The sequence below is a fragment of the Vicugna pacos genome, chromosome 17, assembly GCF_048564905.1.
Source record: "Vicugna pacos chromosome 17, VicPac4, whole genome shotgun sequence".
NCBI classification, from domain to species: Eukaryota; Metazoa; Chordata; class Mammalia; order Artiodactyla; family Camelidae; genus Vicugna; species Vicugna pacos.
Window position 1 is genome coordinate 21,900,167 of NC_133003.1, and position 21,170 is coordinate 21,921,336.

The 21,170-nt window shown below is 59.3% G+C and overlaps 1 protein-coding gene across 2 annotated transcripts in view; it reads left to right on the plus strand.

The window, feature by feature from the left end:
- BSN (bassoon presynaptic cytomatrix protein) overlaps positions 1 to 20,188 on the plus strand; it is an 83,338-nt gene extending 63,150 nt beyond the window's left edge. The window contains exons 5-12 of one of the 2 annotated variants that reach the window (XM_072941279.1): positions 315 to 6,974; positions 9,205 to 11,281; positions 11,593 to 12,392; positions 12,525 to 12,624; positions 13,148 to 13,279; positions 13,539 to 13,593; positions 13,963 to 14,055; positions 15,229 to 20,188. In XM_072941279.1, the coding sequence (XP_072797380.1) occupies positions 315 to 6,974; positions 9,205 to 11,281; positions 11,593 to 12,392; positions 12,525 to 12,624; positions 13,148 to 13,279; positions 13,539 to 13,579 (9,810 nt within the window). In that variant the 3' untranslated portion in view covers positions 13,580 to 13,593; positions 13,963 to 14,055; positions 15,229 to 20,188. The remainder of the gene's footprint in view (positions 1 to 314; positions 6,975 to 9,204; positions 11,282 to 11,592; positions 12,393 to 12,524; positions 12,625 to 13,147; positions 13,280 to 13,538; positions 13,594 to 13,962; positions 14,056 to 15,228) is intronic. The other variant, XM_072941278.1, reaches the window with a different exon arrangement.
- The last annotated feature ends 982 nt before the right edge of the window (positions 20,189 to 21,170 follow it).

Sequence of the window (21,170 nt, forward strand, 5' to 3'; positions counted from 1 at the left end):
CTAGATGAGGCCCTGGTGGGCCTGGAGCTTGTGAGTTCTAGGCTGATCCTGTGTCTGACACCTTGTTGGTTGCTTTGCTGGGTTTTGCTACTATTAGATGGAGTTAAGTTTCTCTGAAAACCGAGGGCAGCTTGGGGTTTGACATGGAATCTGCAAATTATCCAAGGCCAGAACAATGGAGTGGGTGGTGCGCCCTAATCCCTGGGGAGGTGGAGGCATCCTTTCCCAGGGCCCTGGGATTGACAGAGAGGGCCAGGCTCCCTCACGCACTGTCTGCCATGGGGAATCAGTGTCTGCTTCTCACCCTGCTGCAGGAGCTGCCGGGCAAGACTTACTCTCAGGACCTGTCTCGGAGCCCACAGAGCCTCAGCGACACAGGCTATTCCTCTGATGGTGTCTCCAGCTCCCAGAGCGAGATCACAGGCGTTGTACAGCAGGAGGTGGAGCAGTTAGACAGTGCAGGGGTGACAGGGCCACGCCCGCCCAGCCCCTCCGAGCTCCACAAGGTGGGGAGCGGCATGCGGCCTTTGTTGGAGGCCCGGGGCCCGGCCCCCAGTGGTGAGCGGGGCAAGCCACCTGGCAGCAGTGGTGAGGAGCAGAAGCGGCGGCCCCACTCCTTGTCCATCATGCCTGAGGCCTTCAACTCCGATGAGGAGCTGGAGGATATCCTGGAGGAAGAAGAAGACTCTCTGGAGTGGGGACGCCAGAGGGAACAGCGGGACACGGCTGAGTCCTCAGATGACTTTGGCAGCCAGCTGAGGCATGACTACGTGGAGGACAGCAGTGAGGGTGGCCTGTCCCCTCTTCCACCCCAGCCCCCAGCCCGGGCAGCAGAACTGAGTGATGAGGAATTCATGCGGCGGCAGATACTGGAGATGAGCGCTGAGGAGGACAACCTGGAGGAGGATGATGCTGCCACCCCTGGGCACGGCCTGGCCAAACATGGTTCCCAGAAGGGTGGCCCCAGGCCCAGGTCTGAGCCAAGCCAAGAACCAGGGGCGCTGCCCAAGAGGCGCCTGCCCCACAATGCTACCACAGGCTATGAGGAGCTGCTTTCTGAGGAAGGCCCAGCAGAGGCCACGGACGGCACTGGGGCCCTGCAGGGCGGGCTCCGCCGCTTCAAGACCATCGAGCTCAATAGCACAGGCAGCTATGGCCATGAGCTGGACCTGGGCCAAGGCCCTGACCCTGGCCTGGACCGGGAGCCCGAGCTGGAGATGGAGAGCCTGACAGGCTCGCCTGAGGACCGCTCCCGCGGGGAGCACTCCTCCACACTGCCGGCCTCCACGCCCAGCTACACATCTGGCACCTCACCCACCTCTCTTTCCTCCTTAGAGGAGGACAGTGACAGCAGCCCCAGCCGCCGGCAGCGGCTGGAAGAGGCCAAGCAGCAGCGCAAAGCCCGGCACCGCTCGCACGGGCCCCTGCTGCCCACCATCGAGGACTCCTCGGAGGAGGAGGAGCTGCGGGAGGAGGAGGAGCTGCTGCGTGAGCAGGAGAAGATGCGGGAGGTGGAGCAGCAGCGCATCCGCAGCACTGCCCGCAAGACCCGGCGTGACAAGGAGGAACTGCGGGCCCAGCGGCGGCGCGAGCGCTCCAAGACACCCCCCAGCAACCTGTCACCCATTGAAGATGCCTCCCCAACGGAGGAGCTGAGGCAGGCGGCTGAGATGGAGGAGTTGCATCGCTCCTCCTGCTCTGAGTACTCGCCCTCACCCTCCCTTGACTCGGAGGCTGAAGCCCTGGATGGCGGCCCCACCCGGCTCTACAAGTCGGGCAGTGAGTACAACCTGCCCACCTTCATGTCCCTCTACTCTCCAACCGAGACACCCCTGGGCAGTGCCCCTACTCCCAGCTCCGGCCGGCCCCTCAAGAGTGCCGAGGAGGCCTACGAGGAGATGATGCGGAAGGCCGAGCTGCTCCAGCGGCAACAAGGCCAGGCAGCAGGGGGCCGCGGGCCCCATGGTGGCCCTTCGCAGCCCATAGGCTCCCAGGGCCAGGGTTCCTTTGAATACCAGGACCCTGTTGACCATGACTATGGCAGGGCTGCTCAGCCTGCCTCGGAGGGCACCCCGGCCAGTCTAGGAACAGCCGTGTACGAGGAGATCCTTCAGACGTCCCAGAGCATTGCCCGCATGCATCAGGCCTCCTCACGGGACCTGGCCTTTGCTGAGGACAAGAAGAAGGAGAAGCAGTTCCTGAATGCCGAGAGTGCGTACATGGACCCCATGAAGCAAAACGGTGGCCCACTCACCCCTGGTACCAGTCCCACCCAGCTCGCTGCCCCTGTGTCCTTCTCCACCTCCGCCTCCTCAGATAGCAGTGGGGGCCGAATCATTCCCGATGTTCGCGTTACTCAGCACTTTGCAAAGGAACCTCAGGACCCCCTCAAGCTGCACAGCTCTCCTGCCTCCCCCAGCTCTGCCTCCAAGGAAGTAGGCCTATCTTTTCCCCAGGGCCCTGGGACCCCAGCCTCCACAGCTGCAGCCCCTTGTTCAGCTGGCCTGCCACGAGGGTACATGACTCCAACCTCCCCAGCAGGCTCTGAGCGCAGCCCTTCGCCTTCTTCCACAGGCCACAGCTATGGACAGGTCCCAACCACTGCAAACTATGGATCCCAAACTGAGGAGCTACCCCAGGCCCCCAGTGGCCCTGCTGTCAGTGGACGGGCTGCCAGAGAGAAGGCCCCAAGTGTGAGTGATGGTGAGAGTGGCACCCCCCAGGCCTCCCGGGGATATTCCTACTTTGTGGGCTCCAGCCCCCCTCTCTCCCCATCTTCTCCTTCAGAGAGTCCCACATTTTCCCCTGGCAAGCTGGGCCCAAGGGCTACAGCTGAGTTCTCTACACAGACACCAAGCCCGACCCCTGCCTTGGACATGCCACGGAGCCCTGGGGCCCCCACCCCGACACCCACGGTGGCTCAGGGCACACAAACACCACACCGACCCAGCACGCCTCGCCTCGTGTGGCAGCAGTCCTCTCAGGAGGCCCCCTTCATGGTCATCACACTAGCGTCAGATGCCTCCAGCCAGACCAAGATGGTACATGCCAGCGCCTCCACCTCCCCAGTGTGCTCGCCCATTGACACCCCGCCCACCACCCACAGCTATAGCCAGACAACGCCTCCAAGTGTGTCTCAGCTGCCCCCAGAGCCACCTGGGCCATCTGGCTTCCCGCGGGCAGCCAGTGCTGGTGCGGATGGGCCCCTGGCACTATATGGCTGGGGTGCCCTCCCTGCCGAGAACATCTCCCTGTGCCGGATCTCTTCTGTCCCTGGAACGTCTAGGGTCGAGCCAGGCCCCAGGCTGCCTGGCACTGCCGTGGTGGACCTTCGCACGGCTGTCAAGCCCACGCCCATCATCCTCACTGACCAGGGCATGGACCTGACCTCTCTTGCTGTGGAAGCGAGGAAGTACGGCCTTGCCCTGGATCCAATCCCAGGTCGGCAGTCGACCGCTGTGCAGCCTTTGGTTATCAACCTCAACGCCCAGGAGCAGACCCATGCCTTCCTCAGCACTGCCACCACCGTGAGCATCACCATGGCCTCATCTGTGCTCATGGCTCAGCAAAAGCAGCCTGTGGTCTATGGAGACCCCTTCCAGAGCCGGCTTGACTTTGGCCAGGGTGCTGGTAGCCCCGTGTGCCTGGCCCAGGTCAAGCAGGTGGAGCAGGCTGTCCAGACAGCCCCATATCGCGGTGGGCCCCGGGGAAGACCCAGGGAGGCCAAGTTTGCCAGGTATAACCTGCCCAACCAGGTGGCACCTCTGGCCAGAAGGGACGTTTTGATCACTCAGGTGGGCACTGCCCAGAGTGTTGGCCTCAAGTCAGGCCCCGTGCCAGAGCCGGGTGCTGAACTCCACCGGGCCACCCCTGCAGAGCTGCGTTCACATGCCCTGCCAAGTGCCAGGAAGCCACATACAGTGGTGGTGCAGATGGGAGAGGGCGCAGCCGGCACTGTGACCACACTGCTCCCAGAGGAGCCGGCAGGTGCCCTGGACCTCACTGGGATGAGGCCTGAGAGACAGCTGGCGTGTTGTGACATGGTCTACAAGTTCCCTTTTGGCAGTAGCTGCACAGGCGCCTTCCACCCCGCCCCCAGTGCACCTGAGAAGAGCGTAGCAGATGTGGCCCCACCTGGCCAAAGCGGTGGGCCCTTCTACAGTCCCCGGGACCCTGAGCCTCCAGAGCCCCCCACCTACCAGGCACAGGTGGTAGGGGGGCCCGCGCCCCATGAGGAACTGAGGCCTTACCCACCGGGCCTTCCTGGCAGGCTGTACTCCTCCATGTCTGACACCAATTTGGCTGAGGCTGGCCTCAACTACCATGCCCACAGGATCGGGCAGCTCTTCCAGGGCCCTGGACGAGACTCGGCTGTGGACCTCAGCTCTCTGAAGCATTCTTACAGCCTGGGCTTTGCAGATGGACGCTACCTTGGGCAGGGCTTGCAGTATGGCTCATTCACAGACCTGCGTCATCCCACAGACCTCTTGACTCACCCACTTCCCATGCGGCGCTATAGCTCAGTGTCAAACATTTACTCGGACCATAGGTATGGCTCGCGGGGAGATGCAGCTGGCTTTCAGGAGGCCAGCCTGGCCCAGTACAGTGCCACCACAGCCCGTGAGATCAGCCGCATGTGCGCTGCCCTCAACTCTATGGACCAGTATGGAGGGCGGCATGGCAGTGGTGGTGGTGGCCCCGACCTCATGCAGTATCAGCCCCAGCCCAGGCCTGGGCTCAGTGCCCCACAAGGTCTGGCTCCCCTCAGACCTGGTCTCCTTGGGAACCCCACCTTCCCAGAGAGCCACCCCAGTCCTGGAAACCTGGCCCAGTACAGGCCTACAGCAGGCCAGGGAACAGCAGTCAGACAGCTACTACCATCCACAGCCACTGTGCGTGCAGCCGATGGCATGATCTATTCGACTATCAACACTCCGATTGCTGCAACACTGCCCATCACCACCCAGCCTGCCTCAGTACTGCGGCCCATGGTGCGTGGCGGCATGTATAGGCCTTATGCAGCTGGTGGGGTCACAGCCGTGCCACTCGCCAGCCTGACACGCTTGCCCATGATTGCCCCCCGGGTACCTCTCGGGCCCACAGGGCTGTACCGATATCCTGTACCAAGTAGATTCCCCACTGCTTCCAGCATTCCACCTGCTGAAGGTCCTGTCTACCTGGGGAAGCCTGCTGCTGTCAAGGCCCCAGGGGCCGGGGGCACACCAAGGCCAGAGCTGCCAGCAGGGGCTGCTCGGGAAGAGCCTCTTTCCACAGCTCCCCCTGCTGCTGTCAAGGAGGCTGTAGCAGCCCCAGCCCCAGCCCCACTGGCTGGCCAGAAGCCGTCAGTAGATGCTGCTCTTGGGGGCGGCAGTGGGGCCCTCAGCCGGCCAGGGCTTGAGAAGGAGGAAGTGTCACAGGAGGAGAGACAGCGGAAGCAGCAGGAACAACTGCTACAGCTGGAGCGGGAGCGGGTGGAGTTGGAAAAGCTGAGGCAGCTGCGGCTGCAGGAGGAGCTGGAGCGGGAGCGTGTGGAGCTGCAGAGGCACCGCGAGGAAGAGCAGCTGCTGGTGCAGCGGGAGTTGCAGGAGCTGCAGACCATCAAGCACCATGTGCTGCAGCAGCAGCAGGAGGAACGTCAGGCTCAGTTTGCTCTGCAGCGGGAGCAGCTTGCCCAGCAGCGCCTGCAGCTAGAGCAGATCCAGCAGCTGCAGCAGCAGCTACAGCAGCAGCTAGAGGAACAGAAGCAGCGGCAGAAGGCCCCCTTCCCTGTGGCCTGTGAGGCACCTGGCCGAGGGCCTCCCCCAGCTGCCACCGAGATGGCTCAGAATGGCCAGTACTGGCCACCCCTGACCCACGCAGCCTTCATTGCCGTGGCCGGGCCTGAGGGGCCTGGGCAGCCTCGTGAGCCCATGCTGCACCGAGGTCTCCCCAGCTCTGCCTCGGACATGTCACTGCAGACCGAGGAGCAATGGGAGGCAGGCCGCAGCAGCATGAAGAAGCGGCATTCCATGCCGCGCCTGCGGGACGCCTGCGAGCCAGAGTCGGGGCCTGAACCCTCTGCGGTCAGGAGGATTGCAGACAGCAGCGTGCAGACGGACGACGAGGATGGGGAGGGCCGCTACCTCCTGACGCGGCGACGCCGGGCACGGCGGAGTGCTGACTGCAGCGTGCAGACGGATGATGAGGACAGCGCCGAATGGGAGCAGCCGGTGCGCCGCCGCAAGTCTCGTCTTTCCCGCCACTCAGACTCAGGCTCCGACAGCAAGCATGATGCTACTGCCTCATCATCCACTGCCGCCCCTGCCGTGAGGGCCACAAGCAGCGTGGGCATCCAGACCATCAGTGACTGCTCCGTGCAGACGGAGCCTGACCAGCCGCCCAGAGTCTCTCCAGCCATCCACATCACCGCTGCCACTGACCCCAAAGTGGAGATCGTCAGGTACATATCAGCACCAGAGAAGACTGGGCGTGGGGAGAGCCTGGCCTGCCAGACGGAGCCAGACGGGCAGGCCCAGGGTGTTGCTGGGCCACAGCTTGTCGGGCCAACTGCCATCAGCCCCTACCTGCCTGGCATCCAGATCGTCACCCCAGGGCCCCTGGGCAGATTCGAAAAAAAGAAGCCAGATCCCTTGGAGATTGGATACCAGGCCCACCTGCCCCCGGAGTCCCTCTCACAGCTTGTGAGCCGCCAGCCTCCCAAGTCCCCCCAGGTCCTCTACTCACCAGTCTCACCCCTGTCCCCACATCGGCTCCTGGACACCTCCTTTGCTTCCAGTGAGAGGCTGAACAAGGCTCACGTGAGTCCCCAGAAGCACTTCACGGCCGACAGTGCTCTCCGCCAGCAGACGCTGCCTCGCCCCATGAAGACCCTGCAGCGGTCCCTGTCTGACCCTAAGCCCCTCAGCCCCACCGCCGAGGAGTCTGCCAAAGAGAGGTTCTCCCTCTACCAGCACCAGGGGGGACTGGGTAGCCAGGTATGGGCACAGGGGCTGGTCCAGGGTGGGACAGGGGTCTCTATCTAGCCTTGGGGACCCCACAGGGAGTGGTTCCTTCTGGGGTGGGGATGGAGTCTCCTCCAGCTCTAGAGGCCCAGAGCTAGGAGATAAGGAATGGACCTTTCTCAATGTACATCTGGTGGAGCCTGCAGCTCGGCAAGGACACCCTGGGCAAAACACACTCACACATGGCCCCCACAGCCATTCAGACCCTGCTAGAAACTTCAGCCTCTCCTGGGCAATGCCGCTTCACGGCCCCTATCTAGTCCAATCCCTGCCACCTCCCCTCTTCAGGCCTCCTCAGTTCTGCCCCCGAGTCTTGACCCCTCCTACTCCATACCTCTTCTGTGGATATTTCCTGACAAAATCAGTAACATGGACCTGGCTGGGCTGCTCCCCACTCCCCAGCCCTGGCCTGGCTTCCAAAGCCCCAAAGGAAGCCCAAGCCCATCCCAATGGGCTGCAGTGTGCTCTCTGCCTCGTCTTGTCCCCACCTCTATCTGGCCCTCAGCAAATCTTTTTACACACCTGTCTGCTCTCCTAGTTAGGGGCTTCTGGAGCATAAACTTACCCTTGTCTGTGGCTTTTAGTTGCCAATGATGCCCTGGGGCTATGAGAGGTAGCCCACTGTGGAGGGAAGATGGGGTCGCTAGGATCTGACGCCAAGGACTTTGAGTGCCAGTCAGAGACGGGTGGGCTCTTCTTAACGGCCCTTGGAGCTTCTGGATGTTTCAGGCAGATGAGACAGATTAAGATGGGTATCTTAGAAAGCTTCCTGGGCAGCATGTGGACAGATGGGCTGCAGGAAGTGATTGCACAGTGACCTTAAGGAGAGTGGATAGGAACCAGAGGCGTTGTGACATATATTTCCGTTTTCTGGGTGTGAGGTGGGGCCTTAGGGGATGGGATTGTAGGGGTTAGTTTGGGTAGTGGAGAGCCCTGGGATGTGCAGGCCAGAGGGGTGGGGGGGGTGAGATCAGGCGTCTGGGCTGACAGAGAAGGCAGGTTAGAGAGGCAGCTGTCTTGGCTTCACACTAGGGTTGGCACAGTGGTCCCATGGGCTGGCTGTGTGAAGCCATGCCACAATGGGTGCTCGTGGTGTGCAACCAAAATAACAAAAGACAGACAATGGACAGAAGGAAATTTATTCCATGTCACCAAAGACCCAGCCTTCATCCTGGGGTTTGGGGGCACACTATCATTTCCTTTATGACATACGGCGAGAGTAGGTGGAAGGCTTTTAGGTAATTTCTTGGCAAGGTAAAAAGTAAGAAGCCTGATGTCAGCCCTCGGTGTATCTTGGGGATTTGGGTGGTCTGTAAAACCCAGAAACCTTGGGCTTTCTACCAAGGCTAGGAGCTAGAGACAAAGGGAGGACCAAGGGCAAAACTTCCACAATGCGGACTTTGAGGCAATGTGGAGGCAGGTGAGGAGGGCCCCACAGAGGACATGTTAGGGAGCACTGACCAGGAGCCAGGTAGCCAGAGATAGGGCTGGAGAGGCCCTCAAGGGGCTCTGGGAGCCACAGAGAGTGGTGGGCTGACAGGGATGTGGAGCAAGCCAGGGGCCAGGCCGAGAGCACAATTTGGCAGAGGGTGATGCAGGGCCTCAGGAGGAGAGTGGGCAGGTGTCTGAGTTGCAGATCACTTTAGAGAGGAGGAGGGCAGGAGGCTGAAAAAGACTCAGAGCCTACAGCAACTGACACCCAGGCAGCATGTGGCCCTTTCTATGATCCTCTAGGGAACTGGGGGGCCCAGGACCCACTCCCCTCCTATCCACGGCCCTTCACTGCCCTTGGCTCCTGCCAGCTGCTAGGACTCCAACCCAGAGCCAGACCTGTACTGTCCTCACCTTGGTACACTCAGTAGGAGGTGGAGGGTGACTGACCCTCAGAGACCTGCACGGGTTCCCAGAGCCGCTGTGTGCTACGCCAGTACTAGACACCAGCACAGAGGGGCATCTGCTCCTTCTTTCCCCTCCCACCTTCCAGAGCTATGGGAAGAAAGCCTGTAAGATGATCAGAGGCCCTCCCTCTGAGGCCAGTGGGTGGGCAGGTCAGGCCTTGCGGCGGCCTGATAAATCAGGGCGATGACAAACAGCTGTGGAGCTCACCCCTACCCTAGCCCAGAGCATTTCTCTTCCACCCTGTGCCCCGCCAAGCCACCCACACCTTGGGTCTCAGTGCTGCCCGCCCTTCCCTCTGTCTCAGGTGTCGGCGCTGCCACCCAACGGCCTGGTCCGCAAGGTGAAGCGGACACTGCCCAGCCCCCCTCCAGAGGAGGCTCACCTGCCCCTGGCTGGCCAGGCTCCCCCACAGCTGTATGCGGCCAGCCTGCTGCAGCGTGGGCTGGTGGGGCCCACGGCTGTCCCTGCCACCAAGGCCAGTCTGCTCCGGGAGCTGGACCGGGACCTGCGGCTGGTGGAGCATGAGTCCACCAAGCTGCGCAAGAAGCAGGCAGAGCTGGATGAGGAGGAGAAGGAGATCGACGCCAAGCTCAAGTACCTGGAGCTGGGCATCACCCAGCGCAAAGAGTCTTTGGCCAAAGACCGAGGCAGCCGGGACTACCCACCCTTGCGTGGTCTCGGGGAGCATCGTGACTACCTGTCAGACAGTGAGCTCAACCAGCTGCGGCTCCAGGGCTGTGCCACCCCAGCTGGCCAGTATACAGACTTCCCTGTCACTGCCGCTGCTCCTGCCACCCCTTCTGGTCCCACTGCTTTCCAGCAGCCCCGGTTCCCACCTCCAGCTCCGCAGTACGCTGCAGGTAGCAGTGGACCAACTCAGAACGAATTCCCAGCCCACCAAGCACCCACCTACCCTGGCCCCAGCACATACCCAGCACCTGCCTTTCCTCCTGGTGCCAGTTACCCCACTGAGCCTGGCCTGCCAAGCCAGCCGGCTTTCCATCCCACAGGCCATTATGCAGCCCCAACACCCATGCCAACCACACAGAGCACCCTTTTCCCAGTCCCTGCTGACAGCCGTGCCCCCCACCAGAAGCCACGCCAGACATCACTAGCCGACTTGGAGCAGAAGGTGCCAACCAACTATGAGGTGATTGCCAGCCCCGTTGTGGCCATGTCTTCAGCCCCATCTGAAACCAGCTACAGTGGCCCAGCAGTAACCAGCAGCTATGAACAAGGCAAGGCCCCTGAGCTGCCACGGGCCAGTGACCGTAGCAGTGTGAACCTGAGCCCAGCCCCTACCTACCCTTCCGACTCACACTACGCCAGCCTGGAGCAGAACGTCCCCCGGAACTATGTGATGATCGACGACATCAGTGAGCTAACCAAGGACAGCACCTCCACTGCCTCCGACAGCCAGCGACTGGAGCCCCTGGGGCCGAGCAGCACTGGGCGTCCAGGAAAAGAGCCAGGAGAACCAGGTGTCCTTGAGGGGCCCGTACTGCCCTGCTGCTATGCCAGAGGGGAGGAAGAATCTGAGGAGGACTCTTACGACCCACGTGGGAAGAGCGGCCATCACCGGAGCGTGGAGAGCAATGGCCGACCAGCCAGCACCCACTATTACAGTGACAGTGACTACCGACATGGGGCTCGAGCAGAGAAGTATAGTCCAGGCCCTGTGGGGCCCAAGCATCCCTCCAAGAGCCTGGCCCCGGCTGCCATCTCCTCAAAGCGCAGCAAGCACCGGAAGCAGGGCATGGAGCAAAAGATCTCCAAGTTCTCGCCTATCGAAGAGGCCAAGGATGTGGAGTCAGACCTGGCCTCCTACCCCTCCCCTGCAGTCAGCAGCAGCCTGGCCTCTCGGGGCAGGAAGTTCCAGGACGAAATCACCTATGGGCTCAAGAAGAACGTGTACGAGCAGCAGAGGTACTACGGGGTGTCCAGCCGGGACCTGGTGGAGGAGGATGACCGCATGTGTGGTGGGAGCAGCCGGTCCCGAGGGGCCTCTGCATACAGTGGGGAGAAGCTGTCCAGCCATGACTTCAGTGGCCGGGCCAAGGGATATGAGCGGGAGCGGGAGGCTGTGGAGCGACTTCAAAAAGCAGGCCCCAAGCCCTCATCTCTGAGCATGGCCCATGGCCGGGCCCGGCCCCCTATGCGGAGCCAGGCCTCCGAAGAGGAGAGCCCTGTCAGCCCCTTGGGGCGGCCCCGCCCTGCTGGGGGCACCCTTCCCCCTGGGGACACCTGCCCGCAGTTCTGCTCCAGCCACTCCATGCCTGATGTCCAGGAGCATGTCAAGGATGGACCGCGGGCCCACGCATATAAGCGTGAGGAGGGCTACATCCTGGATGATTCCCACTGCGTAGTTTCCGACAGCGAAGGTAATGGCAGCTGGGGGTGATTTTGGCAGATGCTCAGTACGTGGGGTGCCTGCCTGCCCAAGGGGCCCTGGGCCCTGAGATGTCCCAGTGGGGCCTGGCCTGGTGCCTCATCCAGTGGGCCCTGCTGCAGGGTGCCCTTCCTGCCTGCTCCACCTGCCCCCTGGCCCCAGTTGTGGGGGGTGGGGGCTGGGGGCCTAGTGTTAAGCTTGTGGCTGTGGCACCCACTCTCTGTTTTCCTTGCATGGCTTCAGCTGGGCCTCCCCCTGCGGCCAGCCCAGGGGTTGATGGTGTTCTGTTTTTGGTCTCTGAAGCGTATCACCTGGGCCAGGAGGAGACAGACTGGTTTGATAAGCCCCGGGATGCCCGCTCTGACCGGTTCAGGCACCACGGGGGCCATGCAGTCTCCTCCTCCTCCCAGAAGCGAGGCCCTGCCAGGCACAGCTACCACGACTACGATGAGCCCCCCGAGGAGGGCCTTTGGCCACATGATGAGGGTGGCCCGGGCCGCCATGCCTCAACCAAGGAACACCGGCACCACAGTGACCACGGGCGGCACTCAGGCCGCCACGCTGGTGAGGAGCCAGGCCGGCGTGCTGCCAAACCACACGTTCGGGACCTGGGTCGCCACGAGGCCCGGCCTCACCCTCAGCCCAGCTCCACCCCGGCCATGCAGAAGAAGGGTCAGCCTGGGTACCCTAGCTCCGCTGAATACTCCCAGCCATCCCGAGTCCCGTCAGCGTACCATCATGCCTCTGAGAGCAAGAAGGGCTCCCGGCAGGCCCACTCAGGGCCCGCTGCACTGCAGCCAAAGCCAGAATCCCAGCCGCAGCCGCAAGGTCGGCAGGCAGCTCCAGGGCCACAGCAGTCACAGCCGCTTCCATCCAGGCAGACGCCTTCAGCGGCAGCATCTCGCCAGCCACAGACACAGCAGCAGCAGCAGCAGCAACAGCAAGGCCTTGGGCTACAACCCCCGCAGCAGGCCCCGTCACAGGCTCGGCTGCAGCAGCAGGGCCAGCCAGCTGCTCGGGGCCCGGCCCCTGCTGCCAGCCAGCCAACAGGGAAGCCTCAGCCGGGCCCCTCAACAGCCACAGGCCCCCAGCCAGCAGGACCGGTAAGTAGGGCTCCAGTACATGGACCCTCCCCAGGGTGAATGCTGGGACTGCAGCTGGACAGCTCCTTGGTTCCAGGCTGGGCATGAGCAGAGTTGACGGGGGGTAGCTCAGCTATTGGTTCTGTGTTGCAGCCACGGGCAGAGCAGGCAAACGGCTCTAAAGGGACTGCCAAAGCACCGCAGCAGGGGAGGCCTCCTCAGGCCCAGCCACTACCAGGACCTGGACCTGCAGGTGAGCCTACCCTTGGGCGCCCTTGCCTATGACCCAGAGTAGCTGGGCTGCCATCTCCCTACACTCACTGGCACCCTGAGCCCCCCTGCACTGCGTGCCCTCACTGCTCCCTGAGAACATGCCTAGTAGGCTGCAGGCCTCGCCAGTAGAGATGAGCCTGGGGTTAGAATGAGCCGGTGGAGTCACCAGCACTGGGGCCTTAGGGCCCAGGCAGCTCTGGGCAGGGAAGCTGGAAGGGACCGGGGAGCTCTTAACTCTCTCCTTCCTTTCCCTCTTCTCCTCTGCCTTCTCATCTTCCTCTGCCCTTTCCTCCCTTTCTCCTTTGTCTTCCTCAACTTCCTTTGTTCTGCTTCCTCCCACCCCTGTTCTGCTTGTTTTTAATCTTTCTTTCTTCATTCCTCTATCCTCCTCCTCAACCTCCATCTCACAGGGTCCCCGTGTTCAGATTCCCTCGTGACTGCTCTCCCGCTCAGACCCTGAAGAGCCAGGCCAAGCAGCCTCATGATGATTTCTTTCTCCTTAGGTCTGAAGGCTGGAGCCAAGCCTGGAGGGACCCCAGGAGCTCCTACCGGCCCGCCAGGAGCCGACGGGGAGAGCGTGCTCTCCAAAATCCTCCCTGGTGGGGCAGCAGAGCAGGCCGGCAAGCTGACGGAAGGTATGCACTGCCTACAGCTGGGGCCATGGTGCATGGCTGCTCCAGGGCCCTACTCTGGCAGGGGTCAGGTCTGGGGAATGGTTCCGGGCCCCGTCACCCAGGCACGGGCCAGCCCAAGGGCCCACCTGCTGCTGCCTAGTCGTTCTCTGGGTGGTCCCTGCCCCTCCAGCTGAGCTTGGCTTCACTGTGCCAAATGGCCATGATTAGGAAGGAGTCTAGCCCAATTTTCTGTTGCTTCTCTCTCTTTTCTATTTCACAGCTGTGTCTGCTTTTGGCAAAAAATTCTCCTCCTTCTGGTGACCATGCCCTGCAGGGTGAGTATGAACTGCCTATACCCAGTTTCCCCCTGGGAAAGGCATGAGGCGCTCCTGTGGGGGCCCTGCAGGGTCTTCTGGGAGGACTGTAGTCTTCAATAGCGGATGATGTGGCCAGAGCTGCAGTGTCCTTCCTATGAGTGTGGTAGGAGGAGGAGGAAAAGGAGAGACACTGTGCACAGAGGCCCCATTATGGGGCCAACTCAATAGAGATCCCTAGCAAAGGGAAGCCAGGGCCAATGATCCCTTGTCCTTCTCCACCACCCTGAGCCCCCACAGAGCTCTCATAGCTATGAGTTGACATTGGGTTATAGGTGGGGCCCCCTATGATGCAGCTCCTTCCAGCCCTCCACTGTAAATACTCCACAGGCTCTTGAAGAAATGAAAGGAGATGATATTATTGCTGTGGAAAAATCTCTGGAGTCAGAGGCCTGGGCGCAGCTCTGGACTCTGCGTATAACAGTAAGTATCAGGACCAGGGTGGGGGTGGGACCTGGCCTGGCTGACCAAACCCACCCAGTTCCTACAACGAGGAGGGGCCTGTTGGGCTTCCTGCAGCTGGGATGGGCCCAGCAGCCACTTGGAAGGCAGAGACAACTCAGCTGGCTGAGGTGACTCCAGTAGTAACCTTGGGGAAGGGCCCAAAAAAGCCAACCACACCCAACTAGGGGTCTGTATGCCAAGAACTGATTCAAAGCCTCATCCCTGAGGTCTGGTACAGTAGCTTTGCTCCAGACATTCAAATGAAGCCAGAACCCCCAAACCCTGCCGAGCTTAGCAGCCCTTGGTGTGAAGTCAAGATACTATTGACTCAAGACCAGCAAGAAAGAAAAGCAGAATGATTGGAGAGGCAGACAGGAAAGGGACAAAGAGGACAGGGAGGCACTTGGACAGGAGGATCCAGACCAGGTCAGCCCAGGGAGAGAGTGGAAGAGCCTCAGGATGGCTCTGTCTGGGCTGCAGTGGCCAAGGCAGGATCAGAAGCCTCTGCCTAGAGCCTTCTCTGGCCCTGGCCCTGCCTCTGTGGGTGAAGGAGGAAGTGGTGCATCATCAAGGATGGCAGGGAGGAGAGCCTGGTTACTGGCACTGCTCTGCAGACAGCCAGGTACCACATCTTCCCGTTCCATAGCCTTGGGGCCCTCCTCCTGCCCCTTCTTTGCCATTTCTAGGACTAAGAGTATGGAGGTTTGGGTGTTTCTCATGGTGGACAGGCATGTGTGTGGTAGGCCCCAGCATTCAGCAGGCAAATCACCAGGGAGCGCTGGGGCCAGCAGAGGTCCTTGCTCAGGCCAGGCCTGCTTGTGGGAAGGAGTTGGGTATAGTGTCAAGAGGGCCACCTGTCTCTGCAGGACCAGTGAGGGTGCTGGAAAGGCCCAGTTTTCTATCCATTTATTCAGCAAATGTTTGTCAGGCTCTAGGTGGGTGCTGAGCCCTGTTCCAAGTGCTGGGGATATAGCAGAGAACAAGACCAAGTCCCTGCCCTCTGAAGCTGACAGTCCATTAAGAGAGGCAGAGAGCAAATAAGTTAAAAAGAATTACTTTACAAGGTAATTTCTGAAGATAATAAGTGTTCTGAAGGCAGGGAAGCAGGATTATGGTGGAAGGGTCTACTCTAAAGAAAGTGGTCAATACCAGGTAAAGCTCAAGGGAGGAGAAGAGGCTGCTGTGGGAGGTGCCCACGGAAGGGAACAGCACCAACGGAGGCTCTGATGACACAGGTAGGCCTCAGGGACAGACAAAAGGCCAGCAGAGCCAGAGCCACAGAGGAGGGGAGGTACGGTCAGGGGTGAAGTCAGAGGGGGCGTGAGCCAGCTGGGTTGGGCTTTGTAGGCAAAGGTAAAAGAGCCCAGAATTTATTCTAATTACAGTAACCACAGTGCAGCACCCCAGCATTCTTCCTTCTCTCACCCCACGACAGTGGGCTCCCTACCGCTTTCCCACTTAGCCAGATGTTTCCTCTGAGCCGCCCTGGAACAGATGTGAAATTAGAAAGAGTGTTGAAGGGAGGGGAAGGAGGGGCAGCCCATGGGCCAGATCCATGGCAGGACCCACCTTGGGTTTAGGGCCAGGGCTGTGTCACTGGGGAGGGAAAGGAACCCCTGGTGTGGCTTTGTTCCATGTCCTGCCACATGATGTGTGTGGGCCATGGAGACCACTAACTTTGTAGTTAAAAGAATCTCCCTCGAGTTCTGGCATTTGGCTGATGATTGGGCCAAGCGGTCATTGCTTCTGTGAGTGTCCATCTCCTGGTGTCTTTTGTGGAAATTTCAGAAGTGGGTTGGGAGGGGCTTGCCATTTTAAACAAAATTCTATCTCCCTCATTTTTAAGGGAAACAAAAAGCATCATGTATTAAAGAAATGGCCCTTCCTGGCCAGCCTGATTCTTCTTTCTTCCTGACTTTCTCTTTGTGACCTCAAACCTGCCTAAGCACCCATCTCCCCATGCCTCAGTCTGGTGGGATCCTGTAGGTGCGGAGGCGCTAGGCCGTCAGCACGGGGCAAACAGCTGGGAGGAGCATGAGTGGGAAGCAGCTTCCACAGTTCTTGACAAAATCCTTCTGTCTTTCCTTCTTTCCTTCCCCCTCCCTCCTGCCCTCCTCCAAGCATCTACAATCTGACAAACCCTTGGCCCAAAGACTCACACCAGGTGGGACGTGGCAGGTGGGCCTCAGTTGAGGACAGGATGTTTTCTAACAGCAGCTGCCGGGGTGAAGCATCTGCTGGAGAAGTGGGACCACTGGCCTGGGGCCACCTGGGAGTGTCTTTTCAGAGACCCTGCTCTCCTCAGGGGGCCGCCTTCAAGGCATAGCCATCGCTGGGAGGGAGGAACCGTCTCGGGAAACCCTGCCATTTGGTGGTCCTGCTGTTCTTTCCACAGCCGCCTCTCTGCAGCCTGGCCAGCCAGGCTTCTAATGCGTTATACGCAGAGTTTGGGCGCACGCTGCCTGTTTCTGATGGACGTCGCCCTCCCTCCACAACGCCAGAAGTTTTTCCACAGCCTTGGAGAGGGGCTTTGACTGAGGGCTGGGGGCCCCGGGCTCCGTTTCCTTCACATTCCAGCTGGCCCGGATCCCTCTGTGGCCACAGGGCCCTGCTCCCCTCACCCTGCCCTCTGGGTGACACCGGAGCAGACTTCTGTGTGGCTAGCGTGGTTTTGGGAGAACTTTAAAACATTAGGACCTAACACTGTCTCATCGCTGAAATAAGAGGCCATAGCACCGAAAAGCAGCGTGGACGCCGGCTGCGGCTTCTCCCAGCCCATGGGTGGCCGCGTGCTAGCACACCCGCCACCATCTTCAAAGCCATCCCCCCAGTCATCATGAGCATCCCAGCGGCGCTGCCATTGTCTCAACCAGCCGGCTCCTCGTTCATACACCTGGGGATTTCTTTTGATTTCAAGAACAGCCTTAATCATTTCAGTTTGATTTAAGTGTATACCTCATAAACATTTTTCTTTCGTTGCCCCTCCCCTTTACTCTCTTCTCTCTCTCGGCTCAGCTCCTTGCCTCTCCCCTCCACCACCACCTTGTGACTGAAGGTTTGGTTTCCTCTCTGCTCTGTCCCTGCTCAGCACAGGGAGAATGTTGACTTAGAAGCAATAGTGGGCAGCAGGCCACCAAGAGCACAACCCCAGGGCGGGGTCTAGGGAGGCCCCTCAGCCCGCCTCTGTTTACCGTGCAACTCCAGTCCTTCTTAAGCCATCACCAGTGGACGTGCTCAGAGCAGAGGGGCTAGGGCTTCTGCCAGCCGACGGAAGGGCCCAGAGCCCTGCGTTGGGGAGTGTGGCACCATCCATCCACCCGGTGGACTGGGCGGTGGTCCCTCCCAAGGCCCTTCCCTTGGGGACCTCCCTTCATCTTGGGCACAGCCGCAAGTCTCATCTCTAACGTTCTATGCAATGAAATATAAACCCTCAAAGACAACTGTTAATATTTAATAAATTCCATGTTATGTATAAGGAGTTAATTGCAAATCTGCAATTGAGAAACTGGATAGATATGCTCATATCAAACCCCTCACCTCCCCACCCACCCTGCCCCTGCCCCCACCATGTGTGTGAAATTCTCAGTCTGTGGCATGTTTGACCTGTGGCAGGACTCGCTGCTGCCAGGCGAGTCACCGCCTGTCCTGCAGTGGAGCATGCACAGCTCGCAGCCTCTTTGCACGATTTCATCCGTTTTAAATGCTCGACCCCTTTGCTTGGAGTTCTTTTTGTCTCAGAACCTCTCCTTCAGGAGTTCTTCTAGCTGACTTTTGCACGAGCTAGTGAGGACCCACTGAAATTGCTGCCCGAGCATGCCAGGCCATAGGCCAGGCAGTGCAAGGCACCACACACCTTGCCGGTTTCTCTGACCAAGATGTCTCTGGAGTAGACGTGCTGGTGGGAGCCTGCACAGGATGTGTGTGCATGAACATTCAGAAGGTTTGCTGTAGGATTTCCATCTGTAAGTCTTTCCCCCTCTTACACAAGCCCTGAGCCAGAGACATCTGGCCACCCCTTCCTAGCGAGGCACTGCTCAAGGGCAGAGCTGGGCTGCATCTGTAGTCAGAAAGACAGGCCACGGGCAGAGCCTGGCTGTGTCCTGGGACCCCAGCTCCTGACTGCACCTGCTCCCTGCCTCTCCTCTCTGGCTGGGAGGCTCAAAGGTCTGTGATCCAGGAGATCTAGGCTGGGGCCAGAGGGTCAGGGAGTGTTCAGGAAGAGTTGGACCTTTGGCATTTGTGGTGAGGACAGCTGACAGTATCATCTTGGACTGGAGTGAGTGTTCACATAGACCGTGGCTCAAGCTGAGTTTCTTGGGAAGCTTCTCAATAACAAAACATACAGAAGATTCTGTTGTGACACTCTGCATCTGTCCCCAAGACCCAAACTCCCTTCCAGCCCCCGTCTCTGAAGCCTAAGTATCCCATTGCTCATTAGCTTCTCTACAACTGAGCCAAGAGGGCAGCAGGTGGCAGCTGCCTGACCTCTCCAGGCCCGGCCTTCCTCCAGAGTGCTCTGGTCTGTACCATGCAGTTCTCAGGGGTCCACGTTTCTCATGCTTTCCTGTAAGATCTACACACCCTTCAGAGGGATTCTGGCCCACCTCTGGTAGTCGTGGATAAGATAGGAGGCTGTCAACCCCCGTGTTGGGCCCAAGACCCTGTCCTTTGGGATTTGGGCTTCACCCATCCCATGGGACACCTGCCTCATCCCAGAGATCAGGCTTGGGCTGGATGAGGCCATCTGTGTAAGGGCTGAGGGAGTCCACCATCCAGCACCTCGGACCACCCAGGGCTCAGTCTGTATGGAGATGTGCCTAGTGGCTGGATACGTTGGGGACCAAGGCAGTGATCCTTCCCACAAAAGGCCAAGGGATGAGGCCAGGAGCAGGAAACAGGCAGGGAGATGACAGCAGGTCAGCCTCAAATGTTGACTTTCCAGCAAATCTCCTTTCTGGCCAACCTCTCTGATTTTGAAATTTCTGACATCTGCCACTCCCTACCCTGCAGTGTACCCACAGGACACATCTGTACCCATCACCCCTTGTGAAGGTGGCTGGAGCAGGCCTCTGGGCCACAGGTGTCCTGGCCCTTGTGTAGATACTGCTGTGGCCAGAGGCTGAAGGACTAGGATTTGGTGCCTTGGGCAGTGGGGAGCATTGAGCACATCTCTACGTGGGCAAGGCGGTCTCTGGGATGCACTATAGACCTTCTCCACAGCTCCCCACCCCCAGTGTCATGAGCAAGGGCACTGCCTCCCCTGTCCACTTCAGGGCCCAGTGTATCCACTTCACAGTGACACCTCCCTTCCCCACCATCCACTTAGTCCTTGGGAAGAGAGTGTGGTCTCAGGGCCTATGATGAGAGGGCAGCAGTGGCAGCAACTATGGCCTGTCTTCTGGAGCCTGTGGGGAGTTTTCCAGGCAGATCCTTTGCCATGGCAGCAGGGTCCTGGCCTGTCTGCCCCTCCCCTGCCATCATGCTCCCAACCCCCATTCTGTAAATACGCATCATCATGGACTCCAACAGGGTCAGGGGGACAGGCCTGATGAACTGAAACTCCTCAGAGATATCATTTCTGTCTCCCTGGGTAGCAGCAGCCCTGCTGCCATGTGCACTGGGGTGGCACTGGAGAGCCATGGAAATTGTGAGCTATTGTGTGTGTATGCATGTGAACAAGTGTGTGAGTGTGTGTGCGCGCGCGTGTGTGTGCGCACGTGTGCGCACGTCTGCCTCATTTGGCCTCTGGGATCAAATCAGCTCCTTCTCTCTAAGTGCAGTGCCCTGGAGAGTGGTGGCTGCCCAACGCCTTTCCTCTGCTAGCTTCCATGTCTTGTTTTTGCTTTCCCCTCACTCCTTCCTTGACTCCCTTCCTTCCTCTCTTTCTTTCCTTCTCTCCTTCTTTATTTGAGGGGGGAAGAGTGCTGTACAAAGTCAAACAAACAAGTTTACAGTTGTAAGTGCAATGACCCGAGTCCTCCACATGACCTTGTGAATTGTGTGCCGTCCTCCTGTGCTCTGTGAGAACTCGTGGTACTTGTGTCTCTCCCCCTGTATTGTGACAAGGTAATTCTGTGATATCAGAATAAAAGGACTTGATATAAACAACCTACAGACTGTCTCTGGGATGGTTTCTGAAACGGGAAGGCTTAGCCAGAGGAACAAATCCCCAGGCTGTGACAATCCTGTCTCTTCACAGTTAGGGAAAAGGCAAAGGGGCAGAAGTACTGGCAAGGCCCTGGCTGAGTTTACACCAATCTGTCCAAAGACAATGGGCCCCTCCACAAAGTGCCCCAGGACAGGTCCAACATTTGGACCAGGAGGGAGCAGTTAGCTCGCTGCTGGAACTGTTGAGATACGGTGTCTCCTCCGCCTGTGGGTGTCCGGGCTGCACAGCTTTCTGGGGCCTGGTCCCGGGAAGGAGGTGAGTGGGTGCTGCCCCCTGGTGTTGCCAACAAGCCCTACACCTACCTGCCTTGCTGTGTGCCCTCCAACCCCCAAACTCTGGGGAGCTACTAGGTCTTAGCTCTTCCCCAAGACCGGAGAGCCTCCTTACCAAAGTAACCCAGAGTTGCTAGAAAACTTGAAAGACACAGGTAAATGAAAAGAGGATCAGCCTCATCTCTGGCCTTTCCCCGAATTAATATCTTGATGCATGTCCTTCCTATTTGTGCTTTTCTTTTTCATTTTAAACAGAAGCCAGAAGGTACAGTATCTTCTGCTTTCTAGCCTCCTGTTTGTTTCTACATGTTCATGCAGTACTTAGATGTTCATACTCCAATGCTCAGCCTCCAGAGAGCTGCATTATGAGTTTACAGCCAGTCTACTGCACGTGCCCTGAAGGACAGGCACCATGTTCCCAGTTTTCCTGTTATAAAGAACGCTGAGGAATATCCTAGTTTCCCACTTTCCACCCAGATTGGTGGCTCGGGCCACTCTTTCTGCTCCCAGTTCTGGCCTTAACAGTCCTGCACACACCAGACACTCACAAATACAAGTGGCCTCAGAAAGTGGAAACTGTTTTTACTTAACTAGTCCGATGTGGTTCATGGGGAAGGGGAAGCCTCAGGCCAGTCAAGTAGGATCTCACTCAA